Genomic DNA, 20,630 nt, shown 5'->3' with positions numbered 1-20,630 from the left:
TAAGAACAAAAACATGGGGGTGAGTCAATTATCCCTTTAAGTCATCTCAATAAATAATATATTGACCATCTCACCTGATCGTTACACATTGAAGTAACGTTGCCAAGGTTATTGTTGCCCATGCCGACAGATGGTCCAATAGGAGGTAGAGTGCTCACCGCTCCTGACCCTCCAGCCATTGACACGGTGATGCTCATGTTGTTATAAACGCCTTGCTGCCCAAAGCTCTGAGAGACAGGCTGGCCTGCCTGGTTATACATACTGACACATAACCAGATGAAATGGTTTAAATGAAGATGAAGACAACGCATAAAAAAAGCATTTTTGTGACCTTTTTGGTGATCAATATCAAAAATCATACCTGTTGTTGCCCATGGCCCCTTGCTGCCAGTTCTTTATGTCAGGTGACTGATAACCAGGTGGAGGCTGCGCTTGCTGGAGCAGAGGACTCTGGGAGGTGGAGTTCTGAGGTGAAAGCAGGGGGCTGGTTGGACTCAGCTCAGGAGCAAAGGATGGATCTGCTTGCTGGATCATGCCTGTGAGAGACACGTTGTACACTGGCTCTTTTAGACATCATGACAGAAGCATATTTTAGTATCGTTGAGAAACTATTATAGTTTTTTTTTATATTTTCTAATTTAATTCTAATTTTAATAGAAGTTTTAATACTTTTTATTTAATGTCTGTATAGTTTTTATTATTATTTTTATTTCAGTTATAGTTATTTTAGTACATCAAGTTAACTAAATGAAAATGAGAAATGCTGCTTTTGCAACTGAAATAAAATGTGTGCTTTTTAAATACGATTTTATTTCAGTTTACGTTTATTTTATAAATAAAATGAAGTATCAAAAATGTTTATGGTTTTCGTTGACTGTAATAACCCTGCTGATAATGATAAATTAGTAGCTTACAAATGAGACATACCAGGCCCCCCAAATTGCTGGAAAAGCCCCTGCTGAACAGGAGTGTTCACAGGCCCCCCAAATTGCCCTTGAATGCCTCCCATAATTCCTTGGTTTCCCATACCCCCCCTGGTAGGCAGCTTGGGGTCCAGAGGTCCTCCCATGGGGTTAAAATGGCTCGGGGAGGTAGGGGTGTTCCCAGGCACGGCATTGTAGCCTGGGGGAAAACCAAACTGCTGCTGTTGTGGCGGCTGTTGCTGCTGGGGACCCTTAGGAACTCGCTGAGCCCCCAGAGGCCCTGTGTTCATCCCCTGCCTCATCAGCATGACCTTCTGCTGCAGAAGCTGTCGCTGGCGGTGCTGGAAACTGTAAAGCTCCCGTTGCCGCTGCGCCATCATCTGAGCGTTGAGCGGAGGCTGTGAGAGAGAGACGGGGCATTCAGTTTCAGTCACATACAGAAAAAAATAATGACTGTAAAAATACACAAATGCATCAATTTGACTGGCAAAGGCAGAATATGGGGCAAAGGCAGAAAATAAATATATACAAATTAATAATTAATACAACCAATGAACGCATCATCAACATATTTATAATAATAATGTATAATTTAGATTTTTTTAAATATAAAACAATAAATACTAGCAATGACTGTCTTCAGCAGAATAATAGCAATAATAATTAATAAAATTAATAATAATAATTTAAGTTTTATAAAAAAAAATTAAATAAATGAAAAATACTATATATATATAATCTTCTGTAATTCATAACAATAATTTTGTTAATGTATGTGTAATTTAGCTTTTTAAATTAATTAATTAATTAATATATTATATTAATATATATATATTATATAGTTATTATGAACTGTAAGAAATCAAATCACATCTGGGCTAAACAATCGTAATCAAATCAAATATTTCATAATTTGACACTAACCTGAGAGGGCATCTGAGGCTGCTGCATGCCCTGACGCATCGCCATAGCAACATGCCCCCCCTGTGGGAACTGGCCCATGGCTGCAAGCCTGTTTTGGAGCTGATGGAGAGAGGAGATAGATCACCACTAAACAAGTGCAACTAATCATGCGTTCGCTCAGCAGCTGCATTCGACAAAAGAATAGGTTAGTTCCACAGCATGTTACTTAAAAGGGCGAAATCAAAAGCATTCACTGGATTTGTTACACAGTGCAACAAAATCCAAGAGGAGGATTTAGATGTTGTGTGTTCACATTTATTATTACACAATGAAGTGAAAGCTGGGGATCTACCTGCTGTGGGCCTTGCAAACGTTGCTGGAGCTGGAGTCTCAGCTGGTTGGGAGGTAGCCGCAGCTGGTTGGGCACACCAGGAGCTCGGTTCATGCCGGGCCGCACCGTCATGCCCACGTTGCCTGGAAACGCCATCCGTGGGGCCCCAAAACTCATGCCCTGTGCTGTGCCCATCTCAGCAGGGAACTGTGAGGGTGAGGTGGGGAACTGAGAGGGGTAGCTGGGCAGTTTGGGGTCCATGGGTACAGGTGTTGGGGGTTGAGACTGAGGAAAGGTCTGGGCGACGGGTTCGAGGCATCCACTCTGTAGGCGAGGCGGTAAACGGCTCAACCTTAGACACTTTTTTCTTATAAAGACAAAATGTATGTGAAGAATTTATTTTTTTTTTTTTCTAATAATACTAACTTGAACAATCTTGTCGATGCCCAGAGCTCGGTCCAGCTCGGCCAGCTCGCTCTCGTCAGTGCGGCTCAAGAAAGTGACCAGCTGCTCCAGCAGGGCCTTCTCGTCGTTACGGCCCTCGGGAGTGGTGGGCGGACACAGCATCTCATCCAGCGGACACGGAACGCACTGCCTGCTTGGTGCAGAGAAGAAACAAGATGGTCTATGATTCTGATCAAGAGTGGAAGAACGGCAGCTGACAGTTCTATGTCATGTTGCAGGGTTAACTAATCTGGCAGGTAAATAGAATTTTGGTGAAAGTGCACAATTGCTTCCATGTGACTAAAGGATTAAAGTATTATAGTAGTAGTTCTAACTGGAAATTTAAATATTTCTATTGATTCTTGAGAGATGAGACAACATTTAACCAACCAAAAGTTTTTTTTAAAAACACTTACACATTGATATTAATCAGAGATGATTTACTAGAAATGTTCTTAACACAAATATGCCAATTCACCTTATTCACTGTTTATTTGATCAAATAAATATGATAAAAATTAAGTTAGGCTGTCACTCAACCACTAACTGCAAGCCCCCCCAACTCAAAAAACAACCTGCCCTCTGACCATAAATCATTACTTCACAGTGTTTTTATTGTTATCTAAAACTATTAAATTAATTGAGATAAAGCGGAAATAAAATACAATATAGATATTGGATGAAAAAAATTAACGAAAAACTGATATAAAATACATTTAAGGTAAAGTACTAAAATGACTAAATAAATAAATTAGTTATAAATATTAAAAATAAAAGCACAAAAATATTTAATTATGCTTATATTTTCTGGTGTCAAAAAAAAATGATAAACAGCACCAATCCCATCACCCAAATTTTTAAATAACCATAGGATTTTTAGATAATTTGCCTTGTTTTGCATTAGGTCCTTTTAGTAGTTAGCAGCACCAAAAAAAAGAAAAAAAGAAAGAAAGAAAAACAGCTACTGTATACACGTGTGATTAAATACTACAGAGTATATGCTTATTTTGTCAACACTGCAAGTCTCAATTCATTCTTACAGTTGAATGTTTAATTAACAAATAGTTATTATAAATATTTGACACGAGATTGCACATTCTTTTTGTATCTGACAGCGAAAATGAAAAATTGACAGTAGCAGGCTGCAATAAAACATAAATTATTATTTATTATAATAATATATCAGTTATCATTTTTTTTCCAGTTCCGTAGCCTGATTATTATTAAGAATCATTGTACCTCACACACTGAAGAAGGCCTGAGAGCCGAAACGTTTGTGCTTTTCCTCCAAGTGTAAAATAATATAATAACATTTTTGAATTTTGAGTGCAAATCACAACTGATTTCAATACTGATTAAACACTGGGGGAATAAACACTCACTCTTGAGGAGAGGACAGAGGGGCCTGTGTCTGGCTGCCCAAACTACTATCGAAGGTCATTGGTTCAACCAGGGACAAGGGTTGGAACTGCTGAGAATCAGTAAGCTCCAGCTTGGCCAGACCTGAATAAAAAAAAAAGAAGATAACATTTTGTTAAGTCTTATTTATTCCCTTTGCTAGCTAACTGAACTCTTTCTGTATAAAAAGGTTATGATTCATTCAATTCTGTACCTGTGGTGGTGTTGAAAGAGTTGAGGCTGGTTGGACTGGCAAAGGGGCTGCCGCTCTCCTTTGAGGGCTGAAACGGGTCTGTCTGCCCAAGATCCGGCACCTGGACCTGAACTTGGTTTGGTGTAGAGGGGTCGCAGAACTCAAAAGAGGACTGATTCGAGAGGTTTGATCCATCAGGGAATGCTTCAGATAGAAGTGGAGGAGGAGGAAAGCAGTTATTGGGATTTAAGATAAATAAAAAAATTATGAATTTTATAATTACTCCGGTGGGACGGGCCTCACCTTGGCTTGAGGTTCCTGGTGACTCTCTCTTCACATTCACCCCGATGGAAAGGTTGTCCTCACTGGGCTGGACCAGCACTGGCTCCTCTATAGATTTACCTCCCACAGAGCTTCTGAGAGTGGGCAAGAGCTGGTTCAAAGTGTCCAGATCGGTACTGGGAAACTGCTCCTCATGTAAACACACATAGTGGTGGAGTGAAAATGAGATCAAAGGTCATTAACATCAAAAGGGACAACAGAGCACAAGAAAGACAAAGTCCAAATGTGGCTGACTCAAATCAAAACATGGTTTTGACACAGTAACAGAGTGAACCCAGCAAGAATAAGGCTCACAAATTGTATCACTAATATTCAATAGGACACTGAAAGGGAGTTCATGGTGACAGAGAATTGAAGATGCACATTTTTTCATGAGAAATAGCCATTTCCTGTGGCAGGCATGATGGGATAAGGGCGCAACCAGAAAGAAGTTGCAAAAAACTTTCTGCAAATGAGAAGATGCAATGTGGAAACATTATATTATTGTGTTAGTCATAGTTTTTGACAAAAAAAAAAAAAAAAGAATTATTTCATTTAATATTCTGTTATGTCATTTTCATATATTTTCATCAATTTTACTCTGGCTAAAATCAGAATCGAATTTGAGCTGAAGAAAATAACATTTTAGTTGACATAAATGTGCAAACTTAATACAAATATTCAAACATTTTAAATATTTAAACATGTATCAACAACAAAAACATGTGAAAACAAACCTTGTTGTGAAAACCTGAGCCTCTCATTATGAGTACACTTTTATTGTAATACAATGTTATGAATTTAAGCTTTCTTCAATATTTTTTAATTAAAATTGTTTAAGTATTGTGATGATGTGCATTTTTCACCTCGTCCTCGTTATCACTTATGAAATAAGAAAAACCTTCATTAATAGACAGTAATTTTTTGGCTGAGATTAACATTTACGGCCAGAGTAGCAGTCAATTGTCAAAATAAATTTCATAAATTTAATATTTTAACAAGGACCACTTAAATTGACACATTAAATCAAAAGTTACAGTAAAGATATATTCATAACATTAAAAAATATTTCTATTTCAAATAAATGCTGTTTTTTTAACTTTCTGTTCATCAAATAACCCTAAATGTTTTAGGGTTTCCACAGGGTTTTCAACATTGATAATAAGAAATATTACTTGAGCACAAAATTTCTGAAAGATCAGGTGACACTGGAAACTTGATTGGCTGCTGAAAATTCAGTTTTGCCATCAAAGGAATAAATTAAAATTTAAAATACATTAAAATTGTAAACAGTTATTTTAAAGCATAATATTATTTCACAACATTATTAATTTGACTGTTTTTTTATTAAATGAATGCAGACTTGGCATAAGAGACTCATCTTTCCAAAAAAAAAAATCTTTCCAACCCAAAACTTGTTGTGAACTTGTTGTTACAAGTTGTGAAGTTTACCAATACTGTTAGGGGTTAGTTCACCCAAAAATGAAAATTCTGTCATTTATTACTCACCCTCATGTCGTTCTACACTCGTAAGACCTTCGTTCATGTTCGGAACACAAATTAAGATATTTTTGATGAAATCCGTTGGCTCAGTGAGGCCTCTATTGAGAGCAAAGCCACAGAACCTTTCAAGGTCCATAAAGGTACTAAAATCATATTTAAAACAGTTCATGTTAGTTCAGTGGTTCTACCTTAATATTTTAAAGTGACGAGAATACTTTTTGTGTGTCAAAAAAACAAAATAAGGACTTATCAACAATATCTAGTGATGGCCGATTTAAAAACACTTCTTCTGAGCTTTACGGATCAAATCGGTGGTTCGGAGCTCCAAAATCACATGATTTCAGCAGTTTAGCCATTTGACAGGAGATCCAAATCACTAATTGGAAACAAAAGATTTGTAATGCTCCAAAGCAGTGTTTTGAAATCGGCCATCATGACATGCTTGAAAAATCATTATTTTGTTGTTTTTTTTTGGCACATAAAAAGTATTTTCGTCGCTTTATAATATTAAGGTAGACATGAACTGTTTTAAATATGTTTTAGTACCTTTATGGATCTTGAGAGGTTCGGTGGCTGCTGGCAATAGAGGCCTCACTGAGCCATCGGATTTCATCAAAAATATCTTAATTTGTGTTCCAAAGATGAAGGAAGGTCTTACAGGTGTAGAACGACATGAGGGTGAGTAATAAATGACAGAATTTTCATTTTTGGGTGAACTAACCCTTTAAGGCTTTAGCCTTTGTGATATTGTAACGTACATGAGAAAATGTTTACATAATATACTTAGATATTCTTTCATTAGGTACAAATATGAAATAAATCAGGAAGTAAATACCGGGCTGGGCTTGTCACTGGATTGAGGTGAGCAGGCGACTGCAGACATGTTGGTGGCTGCAGCAGCGGCACAGGGCACGTTCTCTCTGCTCCCTTTCTTCTCTGCCTTCACCTTGACCGTCTGTAGGCTGAGAGCGGCTGGAGGTGGCAAGTCCTCCAGGTCCTTTTCATCTGTATCCAGCAGGAAACGTAGCAGCTGGTGGTCCTGGGGCTCCTTCCCAAGCCCCCGTGCTACCAAGGCCGCATTGGGACTGGTCGGAGGCTCCTTCTTGATGTCGGGCTCCTTGCCCGCATCTGCAGGGCTGCTGTCTTGGAGCAGGCGATGCAGAATCTTATGGCGCTCGGTCAGGCTGCTGTGAGAGCCCGGGCATTGGGACACGGGTGCGGGACGGGGTTGGGAGTCGTGTTCGGCGGCACCCACATCGGGGTTGCCGTCCAAGAGCTGGTTGAGTTTGGGGTTGCCTACTGTCTTAGACTCATCAATGGATGCTTCCGGCGGTTTGGCCGGTGGCTGACGTGCCGGGGAGCTGCTGGGGGTTGGAGTCTGTCTGGGTGGTAGGGGAGAGGGGAGAGAGAAACTGACACCGTCGCCACCAGACTGCTGCCTGGTCAGTCCGCCAGCAGGCGACTGGATGCCGGGCGCCGAGGGGGAAAAAGGATGGCCGGGCACGCGTGGGCTGCTGGCCAGGCCCGGGCTGCCCCGTGGAGGTCGGGGCGACATGAATGAGGTAGGGGTGGATGTGAGAGGGCTGCCTAGTGGAGAGGGGCTGCTGACCTGCTGGGAGGGCCCAATGCGACTGGGTGTCAGGTAGCCTGGTGGAGTGGGTGTGGGGGGTCCAGGAGTGGCACAGGTGCCGTTGCTGTTGTTGAGATGGAGGCTGAGATCACTGGAGGGCTGAAGGGCAGGTGAACGGGAGGGTGGGGCAGCAGGAGATGGAAGGCTGGGGGTAGTGTTTTCCTGAGAGCTAGCAGTGTTGTGTTCCCTAAAACACACATTCAAATGAAAAGAAATTGTGAGAAGCAATAGTCATTGTTGTGTGCTGTGTTTATATAAATGCAAGGTACATTGTCTGTGTTGTTCACTGTGACAAGATAGCTACCTGTCTATAGTGTGAATGCCCATGATGAAGGGCTGTACATCTGGGTTTTGGGGGCAGCAGAATTTGCAGCGCGTCTGCGCACTGAGGGACGTCCCGTCACTGAGTGTGAAATGGTACAGAGGACTGATGGCCGTGCCGTGGGTCATCACTGTCAACACACGCATAGATTAAATCTATCACCGTTTCTACAAAAATATTAAGCAGCACAACCGTTTTCAACATTGTTAATAACAAGAGATGTTTATTGAGCACCAAATCAGCATATTAGAATGATTTCTGAAAGATCATGTGACACTGAATACTGGAGTAATGGTTGCTGAAAATTCAGCCTTGTCATTACACAAATAAAAACATTTTTAAAATATATAGTGTAAATTGTTAATATTCCATGATATTACTGTTTTTATTGTGTGCTTGATCAAATAAATATAGCCCTGGTGAGCATAAGAGACTTCTTTCAAAAACATTAAAACTTTTGAACAGTAATTTATACCCTATATTCATACTAGGGCTGTAAATTCGATTAATCATGATTAATCACATCTAACATAAAAGTATGTTTACATAATACATGTGTGTGTGTGTGCGTGTCTGTGTGTATATATATATATATATATATATATATATATATATATATATATATATATATATATATATATATAAAATACACACATATATACACACACATATATACACACATATATATACATATATACACACACATATATACACATATATACACACATATATATACATATATACACACATATATATACACATATATATATATATATATATATATATATATGTGTATATATATGTGTGTATATATGTATATATATGTGTGTATATATGTATATATATGTGTGTATATATGTGTGTGTATATATGTATATATATGTGTGTATATATGTGTGTGTATATATGTGTGTATTTTATATATATATATATATATATATATATATATATATATATATATATATATATAAAAAGTATTTTCTGGCAAATAACTGGTTACTCAATTAAACGAAAAAATAACCCACATAATAATTGTTAATAGCAGCCATACTGAGATCAAAGGTTATTAAGCTATGAATAAAAATGCAAGTGTAAATCATTAAATAAAATTCAAGGTAAAGAAAGACCAGGTCCAATCATCACTGCTTTAAAATGTCAAGTACTACTCAAAATGGCTAGAATGGAGGTGAAAGTGCTCACCCTCATGAAGCAGCTTCTTGGCATGGGAGGGCTCGTTGCCCTGAGGCTGGAAGAACGCGTAGATGCACTTCCTGACCAGATCCTCCCAACCTGGTCGGCCTGTGGCCCTCAGAGCGCTCGTCTCAATAGAGATGATTTTCCCTACACACACACAGAGAAAGATCATTAGATTTTTTTAACAGGACTAGAAGTTCAAGAAGGAAGCTTTTCACATTGCAGATTTAACAACAAACAGTTTTGTGTCTCAGTTTCGGTCTGCATGTTTGTTATTCTTCTCCTGCATGTTTGTTATTCTTCTCCTGTACTAAACTAAGCAAGACTTTTGAGGAACAAAGCCACATCTGTATTTACACAGGAATGACAATCACAGGATACAACGTTCGAGCTCAATGTACCTGTCACTTATGTGATGTTCGAAAAAACATAATTAAAAAAATAGAGAATGAAATGGAAGGTGATGTCTGAAGATGCATTTCAAAGGGGTCATATGATGCTCGGTTTGTGATATGCAAAGTTACAAAGCTCATAATCTCCCACAAAGTGATTGATTCTACAGAGAGACAATGTGGAATATTAGCATAATGCCCACCAAAAGGCTTGCACAAAGAAAGAAAGCAAGGTTTCACTGAATTGAAGTGTTGTAGTCATGTCACAGAGATGTTGTGTGTTTAGATTAAAGATTAATAAGAAATGCTGTTTCTGAGCAGTACAACCCAAATGTTGAGAACAGCTTCTTGAACCTAGGACAGCACAACACAAGTTATATACAAAGACTACTAACCACTGTTCTGCTGAAGTTGTGCTTGCAAAGTTGGTTCTCATTTTCAGAATCCGACTGGGGCTCAAACTGATACGGTAAAACTGATGACATTATTTATAACTGTACGTTTACAAATGCTTTAAAAACCATGGAAGCCAAAGCTTGCATAAGGGCCATTACATTTCCGACATGCTTGAGGTGTCTGGCCAATCACAATGCATTGGGTCACCTGGCCAATCAGAGCATTCTGAGCTTTTCAGAAGGAAGAGTTTTGTAGAAATTAGAGTGTTTCAGACAGACTGAAGATAGAGGAGCTACAATAATGTACAGTATGTGAAAAATATGTTTTTTGAACATTAAGGCATGTCAATTACACACAATATTCAAAATAACGAACTTTTAAAAATAGCATCACATGTCCCGTTTAAAAGGTTTTTTTTAAAATAAAAATCATCTCCAGAAAAAAAAAAAAAAAAAAAAGAAAAATTCATCTATAATGTTTGCATAGAAAAAAACATTAGAAACATGTCCTGTGTGAATGTGTGTACATCTTTTTTTATCAGAAACCTTATTAGTATCTCTTGCTAAATACAGATACTATTTATTTTCATTATTATTTTATTTTGGCAACAGCTTTTTCAACCACTGTTTTTCTGATTTGCAATATTTTATTTATGATTTGCCAAAAGTAAATCAATAGTTAAGTCTTTGTTTTTAATTACAGTTTTTATGAAAATAATACTAGTATGTGTGTACTTATATAATGAAACACTACCTGTAGGGTCCTGCTTAGTGATGAAGGACTCCGTACTGACAGGGATCTGAGGTGGACGGGGCATTCGGCATGCTATACATATCAAACAGCTCTGCAGGTCTGTGGAAAACAGAGACATCATGGTATAAACAAAGTGACTGCCCCCAGGTATATGCAACACATTTAAAAAAAAAAAAAAAAAAAACTAAATCTGTACAGAACATAATTAAACATGATTCAGTTAGAAAGATGCAACATTTTTTATTAGTGGACTCAGACTTTTGTACCCCAAAATGAAAAACTGATTTCATATTTGAACACTGGCATGTCAATGACAGCTTCATCAGACTCCCTGCACTAAGGTAAATATTTATATGGGTATGACTTTATGAGTGCGTGTGTGGTCTCACCCTCGCCCTCCTCCTGCACTGCTCTGGGCTGAGACACCGTGAAGCACTGCATGAGCTCATACTGTTGTCGGGCCTCCTGGTTTTCTGAGTCCACCTCGTCTGGAGGCCTTTTCAGCAACCTGCAGTTAAACGTGTGGCTGTTCCTCCGGCCTTGCTCCTGAGGCCATGGGACACCGTTTACTGAAAACACACACAGATGGCCAAGATAAGTTAAGTGTGAGATAAAGACCACCAGTGGAGTGTAACTGAGTTCTTAAGTGAAAGAGGTTGACCTCTAACGTTTGTGCTAGTATTTACAGTGAATGATTAACACAGAGCTCTAACTGCCATTTGTATTTTTCCCCCCACAAACGGTCTTTTTTTTATTCAACAACCAGCAAAAAACAAACAGATTGTACATAAAATATAGAACTGTATATTTTTATTTTTAATATATATATATATATATATATATATATATATATATATATATATATATATATATATATATATATATATATATATATATATATATAAGTTTCGTTGCAAAACGAGATAAATCCGTTTTTAACATTTTTGTCAAAACATGTTTATTATTATGTTATCATGTTATTATTTTGTTTTATGGTGCTACTTAGCTGTATTTTTTAAGTTATGAAGGTTTAAATCAAAACAAACCAACTGCAGTTGAATTGATATTAATTGGAACGCACAACCAAAAAACAAGATTTTTGAAAAATTAAAAAAACGGATTTATCTCGTTTTGCAACAAAACTCTTCATATATATATATATATATATATATATATATAATATGTTATATTATAATATATTATATATCACAATATATGTTTTATTTTTGTATATATCATAAAAAGATAAGTTCATAGCCTCATGCAAATGGTCCTGTGCATGTTCACGACAGTGTTGTCAAAAGTACTGACCACGATACTAAGTCGGCACTGAAAAAAAAGATGCTTTGAGCACAGTTGAGCAGATTCGTAAACACCTCTGATTGGTCTTTTTGTTCACATGCTCATCAGATATGTCTGCGATTGGCTACAAAGATCAACGCACGGGAGTATTTGAAAGCACACTGCTTTCAAATCTTATCTGTGTAAGCACTCGGTGAAGAACATCACTGTTGTCTATTTACAACATGTTTTTTGAAGCGTTGATCATTTTAGCCAATCACATCTGATGAGAGTGTAAACACAATTGCCAATCAGAGGTGTTTACTAATCTGCTAAACAGCGTTCAAAGCGTCACATTTTTTAAATTTCAGTACTTACTTGGTATCGAGGTCTGTACTTTTAACAATACTAGTTCACGAGAGTCTGGAGCTCAAGCATTCTGTTGCATGGTAACGTTTGCGCGGTAGCAAATTCCCATGTCAACTGACACCACTGCCGTCAGTTCACGCGGGATTTTACTACTGCGCATACGTTATCATAGAACAGAAACCTTGAGTTCCAGACTCTCATTTGCCTGAGGCTATGTATTACAAGTAATAATGCTATAAAAAATGTTCAGTTTCTTGCACAGAAAGATTGTTTCACTTCATAAGACCTCAATATATCACCAGGAGCAGCGGGTATTGTGTTTATTTTGTAAGTAAAGCATGCAGCAAATATTGAAATATTCTTTTAAGCACTGCTCCCAGGAGCGTCGGCGGCCTCGGGATGTTTGCTAACAGTATACCACTGCTGAGGTATTTCAAACTTCTTTTTACACCAAAGCGAAGAACAATATTGGGGCCTTTATCTATCATTCTGCTCTTACTGTTTGCGTCCTCACCGAGAGACTCACCAAGGCTCTTGGGTAGCAGGTTGCGCACAAACTCGTTGTGATCTCCCACATGAAGGATGCTGTAGACGCTGGAGGTCATCAGCTCTTCCTGGCTATAACCCAGATAACTGGTGACATTTTCAGACACAAACACAATGCGCCCCTCACGGTTCACAACGAAAAAGAAGCCATCCAGGGCCTTGTGGAACAGGAAGAGAACAAATATAGAAAACAAAAATAAGATGTATGTTGCACAAAAGTGCCACATTCCCAAACAAAGGAAATGGAACAGGCTCATATGAGGACAGAAAACAAATACAGGTCTAAGGCGATACTTTGACATCATGAAACCTTAATTTCAGTCTTTTCTACAGATAAACAGTCAGAAAAGTCCAACATACCTCCAAGAGGAGAGGACCAAGGGCTTCCTTCTCCACCATCCCCTGACTGCTGGACGATATGTCACTCTTTTGCACCTCATCATCTGGAGACATCAGAGCTGCTTTCTCTGTGGGCACATGAAGAAATTTCAAATCCCTGGTAAGTGATACCAAAGATATCTAAATTTGAGTGCATGAATATTTATTACCATTCAAACATTTTTAGTTTTTGAAAGAAAAACTTTTATTCAGTTAGGATGCAGTAAATTGATCAAAAGTGGCAGTAAAGGCATTTACAATGTTACAAAAAAATTATATTTCAAATAAATGTTGTTCAACCTTCTATTCTTCAATGAATACTGAAAAAAATTATCATACTTTCAACAAAAATATTAAGCAGCACAACTGTTTTCAACAATAATAAGAAATGTTTCTTGAGCACCAAATCAGCATAGATTTCTGGATCATGTGACACTGACTACTGAAATTTTAGCTTTGACGTCACATAAATAAATTACATAAACAAATAAAATAAAATAGAAAACAGTTATTTTAAATTATAAAAATAATTCACAATATTACTTCATTACTGTATTTTTGATTTTGATTGAATTTTTAAAAACATCTCATTGACCCTAAACTTTTGAATGGTAGTTTGGATTTATGTGCACTTCCTGTTTGTACAGTGAAACGCATTCACACAAGTTTTGTGGCCTTGAATTTTGGTCCCTGGTTTGAGACCAGCAGGTTTTAGTTTGTGGCGTATATAATCATAATCCACACCGTCCAAACAAATCGTACGCATCCCTGTCTCTCAGAGCTTTCTCTAATGTGTAAGCCCCCTTTATTCACACACAAAGAAACATGCATCATTTCACTATTGTCCTCCTTCCTCTCCTGGACTGGGTGGATGAAAGCTATGCAGCGGAAGCTTCTCTTAGACTAATGTGAGCAAAGTGATACTTTTGGATGGGAGCCAGCAGCAGTAAGTGCAGCAAGCACTCTTGAGAAACGCTTGAGACTGAAGAGTCACAATTCGGTCAATCCCGTCCCAGTTAGACTCAAAGAGCTGATATAAAGTGTCAATAGTTATTCTGTGGCCAAACTACTTAACCTTCTTTCTCCTCTCCAGATCAAAGCTTCTGAAGGACCTTATGAGAACACGACTCAGTCCAGCAGCTGGAGAGAAGACAGGACGAGACTGTTTGTTTTGGGCTGCATTCTAAGTGAAGACTTCTTGAAGGAAAAGCTAAATTTAGATCAGAGCTCGAGTGCCGTATTTACACACATAATAGCAATGTAGCTCTTGCCGAGGAACTTCTGCAGAGTGCTCAATTCAGCGTCAACGTCAGTGTGGTTTGTTTCGATCTGAACTCTGAGTTTGATCAATATATTGCAACTGTGTGGCACTAGGGGTGGGCGATATGACCAAAATCTTTAATCACGATAGGAGTAATTTTATTTCACGATAACAATAATATATCACAAAAGAGTTATTTTTGCTTTAAAGAAGGTTTTTATTACAAAATTTTTGATACCACTGAAATTTCATTGTTTTTGTCACATTTTCAATATCACAAAAAAACTAATACTATTCTGAGTAAAAAAACAATCTTACTGAAGACAAGTAAACAATGATAAAAAAAGAACAAAGAAACATGCATGCATATAGGAAAACAAACTACAATAGAACAAAGACACAAACAAAATAGACCTACCTGAAAAAGAAATACTACATAAATTGTATAATCAAATGTATAAAAAAACACTGCGTAGTCTTCACTGTGTAAATTAAATATACAATTATTCATATTAAAGTTATAAAAGTGATTCAGTCAAGAGCAGCGAGAGATTTTCTCTTTTTTGATGTTTGATTAATATCAATGACAGTAGGTTTATTAGGCTGCTGTCACTTTAAGACCGAATGCACTGATCCAATCTACTTGTGTGTTTTCTTTCTCAACTGTTTACATTCACTTAATATATAAATGACTGTTTACTTGCAAAAACACATAAGTATGTATATTTAAGCCCAATTAGGTGGCAAAAAGCACTCAGTTCAGTACTCACACGCTCTATGAACAGCGGCTTCCTGTGCACGCATCTCTCAGACAGCGTGCGCATGTAGCGAAATGTTGTTTTTCTCTGCTTACTGTGCTTCATTGGTATAAAATCACTTGCATTTAATGCTTAAAAACGCATTGAGATGTTAAGCTTTCATGACGGCGCAGCACAGCAATATATATTGTGTTAATCATGTCTACCAGTACAGCACCCACATTTATATGGTACTGTTGCATTGTTGCTATTACTGTGTTGGTAAAAGACCACAGTATGCAAAGGAATGACAGAGTTACCTTCAGATGTCTATCTGACTGATTCATTGCATTTTGAATAGTGATCAATCAATATGGATTTTTTTTATGGCTGATGTTTAATATAAAAGTAGTAAATAACACATTCTGCAACCTTTTTTTTAATTTTACATAATATTTAAATCATTTGAAAACAAATCAATAATCAATATGAAAAATAAATGGAAGAAATAAACCATTGAAAATCAAGCATTTAAAGTTTGTTGCTTACGCATGCCAATAGTGTTCGCCTTTGTACGTGTGGTTAATTTGGTGGAAAAATATCAGGAGAATCTGTGGAAGAACAAACGAGAAAAGGAACCAAGCTCCACGACCTCATGATTGGCCCTAAACAAATGGATACAAATGGGAGCCCCACTCAATCCCACAATCATCCTCCCTGGCAATCAAATACAACATTCTGACACCACTCCCACTTTAAATACAGCCAGTTGCCATGACAGCAGCGTTACCGTAGCAGTGGTGCAGCAGACGATACCTGATCTCATAACACAAAGGTTTCGATTTGCGTGATGTAAGGGCTTTATGTGTCAGTTGTGTTACACATACACAGACAGCTGGCCTATAGATATAGAACTGCCAGAACTCTCCTACTCTTTTTCAGAAGAAAAACAGATGACACATCATCTTCTAAGCCTTTAAAAAGAAGAGCAAAAGGCATCACAATTAATTTATTACTGTTGCTTCAAATCATGAATCACCATTACTATTGCTCATACTTATGCCTAGGGATTTAAACAAAGCCGTAACCCAAAGATTAAACTTTCGTAGCTCGTATCATTTCATATCTAAAGACCTTAGATCACAGAAACGTAGGGTTGTGCCCTTTTGACTTGGATCAGTGAACGACCACCTAGAACACTGTAGCTGGCACATACCACATAGCAACATGCTAAAAAAAACCACAGAAACACCTTAGCAACCACATACCAACAATCAACAAGCCCCTACAACACCTTAACATCATGGCACCACAAAAAAATCTATTCTAGTATCACAATTCTTTCTCAAACGATTCTGGATCAAACCGAATTGAGATTCATTTATCAGCCAAGCACACAAAGGCTTAAGATTTATTCTACACTTTCTTATAACCAATCAAGGTTCTACATGACATAAAATATATTTAATGTATTTAAACAAAAATCACAATTGTGATGGATCAAGAATCAATCTAGAATTGGATTGTGACTTCCTAAATTGACAGATAAAATTGTGAGGTGCATAAATATTCTCCTCCTAAGTTTCCTGTCAATTTAAATAAGAGTGGCAAAGTGAACAAATTTCTATCATCATGCACAGTCCTTACAATGAGCTGAATAACACTTAAAGTAATTTCACCCAGGCATTCAACTACACAGCGAGGAAACAAAGCTAATGGCTGCCGGTTTTCATGACCTTTGCCATGCGAATTGTGCTCCGACTTAATTTTTCAGGTTTCAAATTGAATCGGATTTTGATTTTTTTTTTCAAGTGCATTTGCTGAGGGGCTGGAATGTTAATGAAGTGCGCTATGCTGTATGAGAGCATGGCTGAAATGTGAAAAATGTCTTTGATGTACCCTTCATCCAACTAAAAGTGACATTTGGTGCTAGTGTCCTCATTCATATAATCTGGAAAACACTTTGATAGTGTACAAACCATTTCATACCCACACACAGACAGGAACAATCTGAAGTAGCCTTAAACATTTAAAGTTGCAAATATTTCTATGACAAATTAGAAGAATTTATTTATGCAGTTCTGAATTGTCTGAATTTAAGCTGAATGCGTAGATCCTTGATGATCACAATTAAAGGTGGGTGCTTGATTAATATCTTGGTATGAGTATTTTCATGTCATGGTGAGAGAATAAATCATGATATAGTTATTTTTTTGCTGGAAAATCAATGGAAAAATGGCCTCCAATACACATCCTGCTCCTGCTTTCATCATCCCTTCCACTTAAAGTTTAGGTAAAGTAGTCCTGTCACAAAAATATATTTACCATGGTATAAACAGACACATTTCTACCATTGCATGGTATCGTATGTCATACTGCCCAGCCCTGAAAGTGTCAAGAGACCTTCAGGTGACATTACAGGTAAACACATTTTTAGAAGTTGATGATGGAACACATCTGAAAGGTTAAGCTCAAGAGGTGAAAGTGTGTTCTTGTCTGACAACATTAACACCACCCTAAGCCAGGGATAGGAGAGGAGGGGCAGCAAGTTCCTGTTTCTCTTTCTCGCAGGAAGAGAGGGGAAGCTGAGGTCTACGAGAGGCCCTCTCTTTCACAAGGTCAGGGGGCAGGGCAGCGTCGCCATTGGCTGCTCTCTTGCACGCCCCTGCGGCCCCCCTTTCCCTCAGGCCGAGAGCTCTGAATGAAAACAGAGAGGGCCAACACTCTGGGTGACAAACTGTGGAACTAGAGCAAGCGAATGAGTGAGATGACCCTATTGAAAGATGACAAGAACAAAAAAACAAAAAACAAAAAGAAAAACAGGGTTGTTAAAGTGAAACACAACAGCTTTTAAACAATATTCTATGCAAAAGCTTAAATATTTGTCCAAAGAGCCATTAATACTGAATACCAGATGTTAGGGCTAGGTATGTTAAATGGAATTTTCAATTTTGTAGGCAGTGTTGGGGAAAATTACTTTTAAAAGTAATGCATTACAATATTGTGTTACTCCCTAAAAAGTAACTAATTGGTTAGTTACTTTTTATGAAAAGTAATGCGTTACACTAATTTTCATTATTTTTTCTCACTTGGGCTGGGCTTACTTGTTTGTTTTTTTAACATAAACAAAAAAAAGTTCTATTTTGGCAAATGTTAAGGCCCTTTCACACCAAAGTGATATGAATAAGCTTCAGGCTAAAGGAAATGCATATTTACACCTGTACAGTAGAGGGTGCAGCTCAAACAAACCTTTCAGCTGTGCTGCCATTACAATAACCATCATGTTTTCACAGCCCACACAACAACTCTGCACTTTATTTCTCTCAACATGTGGAGAGGAGAGGTGTCAGTCAATAAATTTGAAAAAGTAACTTGTGTTATTTGAAAAAAATGTAACATTTTGTTGTAAATTGAAAAAGTAATGCGTTACTTGACTAGTTACTTGAAAAAGTAATCTGATTACATAGCTCAAGTTACTTGTATTGAGTTATCCCCAACACTGTTTGTAGGTGATATAAAATTAACCAATATCATGAATCTTGAAATAAGGGAGACATTTAAGTGTTTGTGCCAGCAGGTTTACAAATGCTTCTCATTACAAATCTACCTGAAATGCATAAAACCGTGACATGCTGTAATCATCTTTGCACAAAAATGTTGGAAATTGTGAAAATGTGAAAGTGCCGTATCACCCTTGCCTACCACAATTTATAGTTATAGAAGCTGATTACACTTCCTGCTTAAGCAATACATCTTCCTATGCTCAGCTATGCAACACAATTTAACCCATTTCCCACTGTTTCAAATAGCAGATAATAATAATGCATTTCCTCCTACAGCGCATATGTGCCAGATATAGCAGAGCAGTTCCAGCAACTATCTGTCAAGTGCCATTTTAAAGGATTATGGTGTATACATTACAGTCCTGCAAAGAAACCAGAGACAGCTTAAAATGTTTGTGCTAGCCAGTGCCTGCCCACCTAATATGCAGACCCCACAACCTTCTGACATTGATGAATTTTTAGATCTTTGGATAAACATCCTCTCATGGCCTCTTTGCATAGATATTCACTATTCCAGGGGCTCCTTAGTTTGCCATGCCAACGAAACCCTTTTTTAGGCCTGCAAATCATGAGATGACATGTTTACCGCTTTCAAAATGAAGAATGACCGGGCGCATGTTCTGAATTACTTCGAAATGTGAGATAACAGGGTGATTTGGTGCTAGCTGACATGCTTTGTTCACACTTCAATTCACTTTCAAGTTCTCAAGGTTTCTTTCATTGGGAAACAACAACAACAACAACAACAACAATCCAAGTCATGTCTTGAAGCAAATGTAAATACTGGCAAGTTTCATGTACTGGCTTCGCCAATGAAATTAATACTACATTGGTTTTGCTTAAAGGTCAACCATAAATAATCTCCTAACAAATAAAACGATCAATGATAAGGAAATGAGCTTGGGTCACAAGGACTTTACTCAACTCAAGGTCTCTTCGGTTGTTCTTAGAAAATATTTAACCATTGAGAGGACTTGTCATTAAACAAACCAGACTCTTTCTCTGAGAACTAAATTAGTTTAAAACTTAAGTCTATTGATAGGCAGACCATCTAGTCCAAGTGTACTACATTGCAAGGCAATGGACATTTATGTTTATTAAGAACAAAATTAATTGAACTGTAACATGAGTGATGCAATAAAAATAACACATACAATAACTAAATATGTGCTGAAATATACTGTCAATCATTCATTTTGTCCTTTATGACTGCATGCTTTATGACACTGATAATACATATTCCCAGAAAGAATTATTTACGTACCAAGTGGACTTAACATAATCTTAAGCAACCAGTCTTGTAACGCCAAAACACATCACTGCAGATCTGTCTTTAAACATAACACAGACATCTAGCTTTGATAAGAGCTAACATCCCCTAATGATTGGTCAACACTAGACTGGCCAAAGATCCAAAATGTCTGGCTTAAAGGAAGAGTTAAGCCAGAATTTGTTATCATTTATTCACCCTTGTCATTACAAATCTGTTATATTCTTTCGTCTGTGATTGCTACAAAATTGCCCATGCAAGTTCCTATGATGATGATAATGGTTTTATTTTTGGGTCTAGATCTTTAAGAGGCACACTTATCATGCAAAATTTTGGGGTTTGTAAGTTTTTTTAAAGACATTTTTGAAAATGACATCACTGTTTTCTGTAGAACTTTATAGCCGAATTGAACTATTTTATTATTCATGATCTTTACAATGGTACCGAATCAACACTGAACCAACTTTCGGATTATTGATTCATTATTTTCCTGTTTATCCCTCTAAAGCTGCTTCGAAACAA

The 20,630-nt window shown here is 37.4% G+C and overlaps 1 protein-coding gene across 9 annotated transcripts in view; it reads right to left on the bottom strand.

The window, feature by feature from the left end:
• ncoa1 (nuclear receptor coactivator 1) overlaps positions 1-20,630 on the bottom strand; it is a 61,984-nt gene that overhangs the window by 5,810 nt on the left and 35,544 nt on the right. For 7 of the 9 annotated variants that reach the window (XR_010894963.1, XM_067384164.1, XM_067384167.1 and 4 more), the window contains 16 exons: positions 13,260-13,366; positions 12,880-13,057; positions 11,093-11,272; positions 10,704-10,802; positions 9,169-9,309; positions 7,951-8,098; positions 6,852-7,833; positions 4,496-4,664; positions 4,214-4,396; positions 3,984-4,104; positions 2,584-2,752; positions 2,179-2,481; positions 1,848-1,946; positions 928-1,321; positions 362-536; positions 75-261 (listed from right to left, as the gene is read on the bottom strand). Coding sequence is in view for 8 of the 9 variants with exons in the window: in XM_067384164.1 (XP_067240265.1) it covers positions 75-261; positions 362-536; positions 928-1,321; positions 1,848-1,946; positions 2,179-2,481; positions 2,584-2,752; positions 3,984-4,104; positions 4,214-4,396; positions 4,496-4,664; positions 6,852-7,833; positions 7,951-8,098; positions 9,169-9,309; positions 10,704-10,802; positions 11,093-11,272; positions 12,880-13,057; positions 13,260-13,366 (3,635 nt within the window). In the remaining variant the exon portion in view is untranslated. The remainder of the gene's footprint in view (positions 1-74; positions 262-361; positions 537-927; positions 1,322-1,847; positions 1,947-2,178; positions 2,482-2,583; positions 2,753-3,983; positions 4,105-4,213; positions 4,397-4,495; positions 4,665-6,851; positions 7,834-7,950; positions 8,099-9,168; positions 9,310-10,703; positions 10,803-11,092; positions 11,273-12,879; positions 13,058-13,259; positions 13,367-20,630) is intronic. The other 2 variants (XM_067384160.1, XM_067384161.1) reach the window with 2 other exon arrangements.

This window comes from Chanodichthys erythropterus, chromosome 4 (assembly GCF_024489055.1).
Source record: "Chanodichthys erythropterus isolate Z2021 chromosome 4, ASM2448905v1, whole genome shotgun sequence".
Lineage (NCBI taxonomy): Eukaryota > Metazoa > Chordata > Actinopteri > Cypriniformes > Xenocyprididae > Chanodichthys > Chanodichthys erythropterus.
The sequence above is the reverse complement of the archived record's forward strand: the minus strand, read 5'-3'. Positions and strand labels throughout refer to the sequence as shown.